Source organism: Rhopalosiphum maidis, chromosome 3 (genome assembly GCF_003676215.2).
Source record: "Rhopalosiphum maidis isolate BTI-1 chromosome 3, ASM367621v3, whole genome shotgun sequence".
In the NCBI taxonomy this organism is placed as follows: Eukaryota; Metazoa; Arthropoda; class Insecta; order Hemiptera; family Aphididae; genus Rhopalosiphum; species Rhopalosiphum maidis.
Genome location: NC_040879.1, coordinates 3,124,781 through 3,131,094, shown reverse-complemented (window position 1 = coordinate 3,131,094; position 6,314 = coordinate 3,124,781). Strand labels below are relative to the sequence as shown.

The window sequence follows — 6,314 nt, the reverse complement described above, 5'->3', positions numbered from 1 at the left end:
TCCGTTTATGTTATAATGTAATGTCGTTTATTTGTATTTATTTATTAGTTAAACCAGTTGGTTCGACTCGATACAAATAGGTACCTTATTTTATTCAATAAAACTCTAATTATTGTTGATATATTTGTCGGTGTTAAATAATATAAGTCTGCATTGTTGTATTGTCATTAGCGATATCTTAAGAATAGAATCGTCTGCTTTACTTCGAAAATGGTAAGTGATCTATTTGTCCATTTGACGTGTGCATTAATTTCTGATCAATTTCAAATGCTGAAAGGGGATCTTAAATCTTTATTCATTCATAATATTAATCTGTTTGATTTGTCAAGAAGCACTAAATCAGGGTATTGTAAACTTGTGAAAGTAGATGTGTATGGCCTACCTATGAAGAATAAAGATTAGAATCTTTTGTGAACATTATGTAGCACCTATGAATCCACCATTAATCTAGAAATCGAGAGTCTATTAGTAATTTGAACTAGTAGTTTGTTGGCCACTCAATAGTTTCTTTAAGAGGTTTATCTTTCTAAAACTACCATAAACTATTAAATATTTGTATGAAAATTTAGAAATGTGGTCACAATGTTTATTTCAGAACCATATTCTCAATTTGAAAATCAAATATTGCTATAAAATTAAGTTTTTTAGCAATTATCTTTATTCTGTATTTAGTTAATCAAAGAAAGACAATTACTTACCTATCCATCTGATATACTATTTTATTAGTTTAGTATACTCAATATATTGGAAAAAACATTTTTTAACAGTATCATATTACTTTTAATTTTACTACAGTATTGTTAAAGGTGTGATTCACGCAGTGGCGTAACCATCGCATGAGCAACAGAGGCAGTTGACTTGAGGCGTAAACATTTTTGAAAGTTCACAGTATAATTTTGGTGACTTAAAGTATAATTTATTTCATTTTAGGTAAATATAAAATATTTTGCCATTTTTTTGTGTAGATACCCCACTGGATCCACTGAAATACCAGTTAAATGTGTCATGTATAAATTAATTTAATATTATATTAACATGTGATTTATCTAATCAATTACTTAGCTAAACCAACAATTTTATTGCTGTATACACAAACCGTTGTCTTTAATTCAGTAAAAACTCGTCAAATATTTTTGTGTTTAGTTCCCTCATGTATGTCCTAAAGTAAATAAATGTGCCTGGGGAGTAACTATGTAGTATAAAAAATAACACAATAAGTTAAAAATATATTTTTAATTACAGTTGCTATTATTAATTTGTAGGTTGGTAGATACTGTTGTAAAATTTAATATTTGTTAGAAAACATATTTTTTTTGTTCACAGTTATTCTACTCATTTTTTAAAACACTTGTGGGGCATGAAGTCGTAGTTGAACTTAAGAATGATATGTGGTAAGTAATAGCATTTTGTATGTAACAAGAGACTAAAAATTATGAAATCAAGTTATTTATATTTTTAAATGTTTTTACTAGTGTCACTGGAAAATTGCATTCCGTTGATCAATTTTTAAATATCAAACTTACAGAAATCAGTATCAGTGATTCAGAAAAATATCCATACATGGTAATTATTTGAAATTAAATGGTAAAAATATAAATATACAGTTTTATTTATATATTTTTTAGAATTATGTATCAGAATCTTTCATCAGAGGTTCAGTTGTTCGATATGTACAACTTCCAATTAATTATGTTGATACACAATTGTTACAAGATGCTGCTCGCAAGGAAACTATCATAAAGTGATATATAAAATGTTTAACATTTAATTTGTCATCAAAATTTTGCATTTAAGAAATTAAAAATGATTTAATTTATTTTTATTTAACTTAATAAGTACCACTTGATTCCTATAATTTATTTACAGAAGTTACTATATCCTATAAAATACACTAATGCATTTTAATTTAATATTTTTAATACCTGTCGTAAACCCATACATGACTTTATTAAAACATTTTTTTTTTTCAATTCTTTAGTAAAATTGGGCAAGTATGGCACAAGAGAACTGTAATAATTTTGCTAGTAAATATAATTTTTTGTTCATTGTAAATTATTTGAAATAAATATTTAATGAAAGTAATAATGCATTTATTATCCTGGATTAAATTTTAAAATTAAGCATTAGTTATACGCAGTGAAAAAATAAAATTCATTAAAGATATGAATAGTATTACTATTTTAAAAATTTACGATACAAAAATGTTAACTTTTAATGCCTTTCAGTGATAAACATTAATTATTAGTTGTTTTCACTGTATAAGTACTATGGAATTGAATTCCATAACTACTATAATCAATGTTTAATAAAATCTATGCTCGGTTTCAAAAGAAAATTAGTGTATTTTATTTTGAAATCGAGTATATATATCCATGTAATTTAACAGTTAAAATCAGACATTTAGAATAATTTATATACCTATTTTAAAATAAAGTTTTTTAAAAATTTGGTGACCTAGTTAGATTTGCAATTTAATGTCTGTGTCATGGAAACAAATAAATAATAAATACTTAAGTTAGCAAAGATACTTTCAATTTAAATGTATTTACATATCATGAAGATTCAAATCACCTGTGTTTTCTACCAAAATACAACTATCTTATGCCAATTGTATGTATATAATATACATGTAATATATATGTATTAGGATTAAAGATTGGATATTTGTCAATTCATGTTTAATGACATCAATTTAAACATTATCTTCTTTTCGTGAATATTGTGCGAGTGTAAATTCTCAGTTACTTTTTCTGATTACATTAGTTCACACAAAATATAAAAATATGTGGTCACTGGTCAGAGTAAAATAATAATTTGTAAATAAATAAAAATTTTAAAAAGAACAAATTAAAGACTCAATAATTTTTTTGTTTTAAACATTTATTATTATGCTGTTTTATTAAGTAGTTTTAAACCTAATAACTTTAAATGTATCTATTTTTAACTAAAAAAAAATATGCTTAGATTAGTTTATAATAGTTTCAAAATGTATTGATTATGCTTTAGTTAAAAACGTGATAGTACAAATGTGTTAAATTACAATTGTAAAAAAATTAAGTTGTTATATTTTTTCAAGTTCTTATTGATTTTCAATTATTATTTATTTTCAAAAACATCACAAAATAATATTTTTTATTTTATTAAGTCATATAAAAAGTGTTAGTATCAAAAGAAATAATTAATACTCGAGTATGTGGTTTTAGTCTTTGTGCTATTTCCTTAATTATCCATGGTTCTCGTTTAGTAAGTGACTTACTGTATAGGATATTTATTTTGTATGTGTGACCTATCGGACCGATAATTAAATAATTAATAATTAAAAAACTGTTAAATTAAAAATCATAAAATTTGGTTTTTTTATTATTACAAATTACGGATTACATTCAATCAGCTAACAAAATATCAGTGTAAAAAAAAAAATGTTATAAAATTATTTTATTATAAATATTAAATTATGTTTAGCAATACATTTTTTGTACATCACTTAAAAATTTAAAAAAAATTGTATCTTGCCTGTTAATAGATCGGTACCATGCCTCAATTAAATGACATGCCAACATTCCAGCTGATGTTCCATGCATTTTTCGTAGAATTTTAGTTTTTAATACTCTCCGTGAACATGTAATATATTGTATAGAATTTCACTCGTAGCCAATTTTTTTTCCTTGTGTACCTACATATTTGTTTCACCATGACATTTATGGCATAAATTAGCAGTGATGTACATAGACATTAATTTCAGGAGGGGTTAAAAAAAATTTCCATTCTTAAATTTCAATTAATTATACTATCAAAATCAATGCCCGTACCAACTACCAACCATACGTTTCAGTGGGGGGTTTGAATCCCTATAACCCCCTTATATACGCCACTGTAAATTAGTTATGTTATTTTGTGGTAATAGTTTTGGTAGGTCACATACTAAACTCAGTAATACAGGTAGGTCACATACTTCACTCGATTTTCGATCAAATACCTTATCCATCCATAACTTATAAACAATGGTGTATGCGTATAAGATTTGCAATATTGTAACAAACTTCTGCAGGTGATAAATCTTTATCTTAAAAAATAAAGGGAGCTAAAATTAACCATTGTACCTAGTTATGACTAAAATTTTTTTATAATTACCGTGTCAAATAAAATTAAATAATTAACTTATTTACCAAGATAAATGTATATTGTATAAACATATACATAAATATGTTATTCACTTTTATTGATCAAAACAAAAATGTAGTTCATGCCAATATTTGATAAGCTTTACTTCTAACAACTTTGGTTTTGCAATTAATTGTATATTATAAACATTATTTTAAAATATTTTTGATGTTATTGTTATTTGTTATATGAAAATTGAAAGATTATTAAGTAAAGCAAATATAATTGTAATTCAGTTAGAGTAAAATTTTAAAACTGCTGTTACTATATATTTGGTTTATTAATAAAAAAAAAATGTATGAGGTACCATGTAAAATATAATTATTTTAATATTTATCATGTTAATTTATGATGACAGCTATTAAAATGTAATTTACATAAGAAAATAATGTAATTAACAAAAAATACAATTATGATTTAAGGTTAACTTGATTTAATTACATATAGGTAATTGCTTCTATTCAAAGATCAGAGACTAAGTAAAAATTGTGTTATTGAGTATCTTCAGACTTAAAGAAGTTATTACCACCATATAGATGAATGTTTCTTTGATATTTTTATAGTTTACTATTTATAATTTATTAAAAATAAAACATAGCATACTAAAATAGGTAGGTATGACATATAATAAATTAATTTAGTAATTTTTTAAATAAATTACATTATAATTAGTAATTATTAATTTTTAAATTTAAAACAGTTACATTTACTAATATACTGTCAATTGACAGATTTATATATTGACGGATAACCAAAACGATAGTTATATGAAAATAATCAAAAATATTTTTAATATTTTTTTATCTACGGGCTATGGATATTTTCACATAGTGTGTTATGGATTCTAAGCTTAGACTAGGATTTTAAATAATTTATATGCTTTTGTAATATATAAATAGTATAAGTAGAAATATACATTAATGTATGTTAATATTATTCCATGAAACTTAAACTGAATAATTTATTTAATTTAATTTTGGGAAGTAAATAATAAGCAATAATAAAAATAATTTAAACTTAGTATTAAATATTAATTTATTGTAAAACAATAAGTACTTACATATTTTACTTTTATACATATTGTGTATTTTTAGATTCCTCTAACACGATAAATTATGAAAATGATTTTACCAAGTCTTATTACATTAGATTGTACTTTTAATAACACTCCTTATCCTAACTTTTACAAACAAATTTTTGTTAAATATTTGTTTTAGTAAAATGAGTAATTATGCAATTTCTACTTAGCCATACTTTACACTTCACATTATATAACATTCAAGTACTAAGCAAACATAGAATGAACTTTTATGCTATTAAATCACTTTTAAGTGTTGATTGTTTATCTTTCATACCTTTTTTTCTTTGTACAACCTTATATTAACAAGTAGATTATTTACAAAAGTTTAATGATGAGTAGATTACAAGTATACTCGGTAACTTTTAAAATTCATTTTACCAGATAAATAATTCAGGTAAATGTCTAAATAGAAAAATAAATAATAAAAATTAGTTTATGAATCTGGTTTGATATTTTAGTGTGGGACTTTGGTATATATCGTAATATTGTATAAAATTTTCGATACTACAATACAGTAACACACCAACCAAAAACAATAATCAGCGAGTTTTTCTGACGGTACCAAAAAACCATGAAGTATAAACCTGATATACCCGTAGTTTATTGTAATACTGTGGTGTCCATTGATGTAAAACGTAAATCACTAAACTGACCAAAACGAAAATGTATTATAGATAATATTATACATATAATATTTTTTGTGTTATATAATATATACCAGAAACAATCGAAAAAGTCATAGTGTTTTTTTTTGCTTTACGCGTCCGACTAGGATCTACGGTTTTCGATTTTAAAAATAGCCAAAACGATTTTTAGCAAAAGCTAAACAATAACTGCTAAATAAGTAAACAGTAAACACGTCTTCTTAGCTTGTTTTTGGTACCTCCACGGACGAAATAAGTGCTTAATCACATCATAGATAATATCACAGATTATAGTAGATAATATTATTATAATGTTTATCGTCGCGTGATGGTGGGGACCAATCAGTCGGTAGGATTACGCGCGGACCAGTGTAACCGTTCGAACAAAGTCGCCGCCAAAGTAGTAAAATGCCAAGTACTAAGACTAA

General features: G+C 24.4%; 1 protein-coding gene across 1 annotated transcript; it reads left to right on the top strand.

Annotated features, from left to right (window-relative positions):
* On the top strand, positions 1-1,867 carry LOC113559888 (U6 snRNA-associated Sm-like protein LSm2). Its single transcript, XM_026965670.1, has 4 exons — positions 1-213; positions 1,324-1,391; positions 1,473-1,563; positions 1,626-1,867. Exons 1-4 carry the CDS (start codon positions 211-213, stop codon positions 1,743-1,745), a joined length of 282 nt encoding a protein of 93 aa, XP_026821471.1. The 5' UTR covers positions 1-210; the 3' UTR covers positions 1,746-1,867.
* Positions 1,868-6,314: the final 4,447 nt, after the last annotated feature.

What these genes read in the sequence shown, in the direction of transcription:
- LOC113559888 (XM_026965670.1), top strand. An exon ending in GAACTTAAGAATGATATGTG is followed by an intron (nt 1,392 to 1,472) that starts GTAAGTAATAGC and finishes TGTTTTTACTAG; the next exon opens with TGTCACTGGAAAATTGCATT. An exon ending in CAGAAAAATATCCATACATG is followed by an intron (nt 1,564 to 1,625) that starts GTAATTATTTGA and finishes TATATTTTTTAG; the next exon opens with AATTATGTATCAGAATCTTT.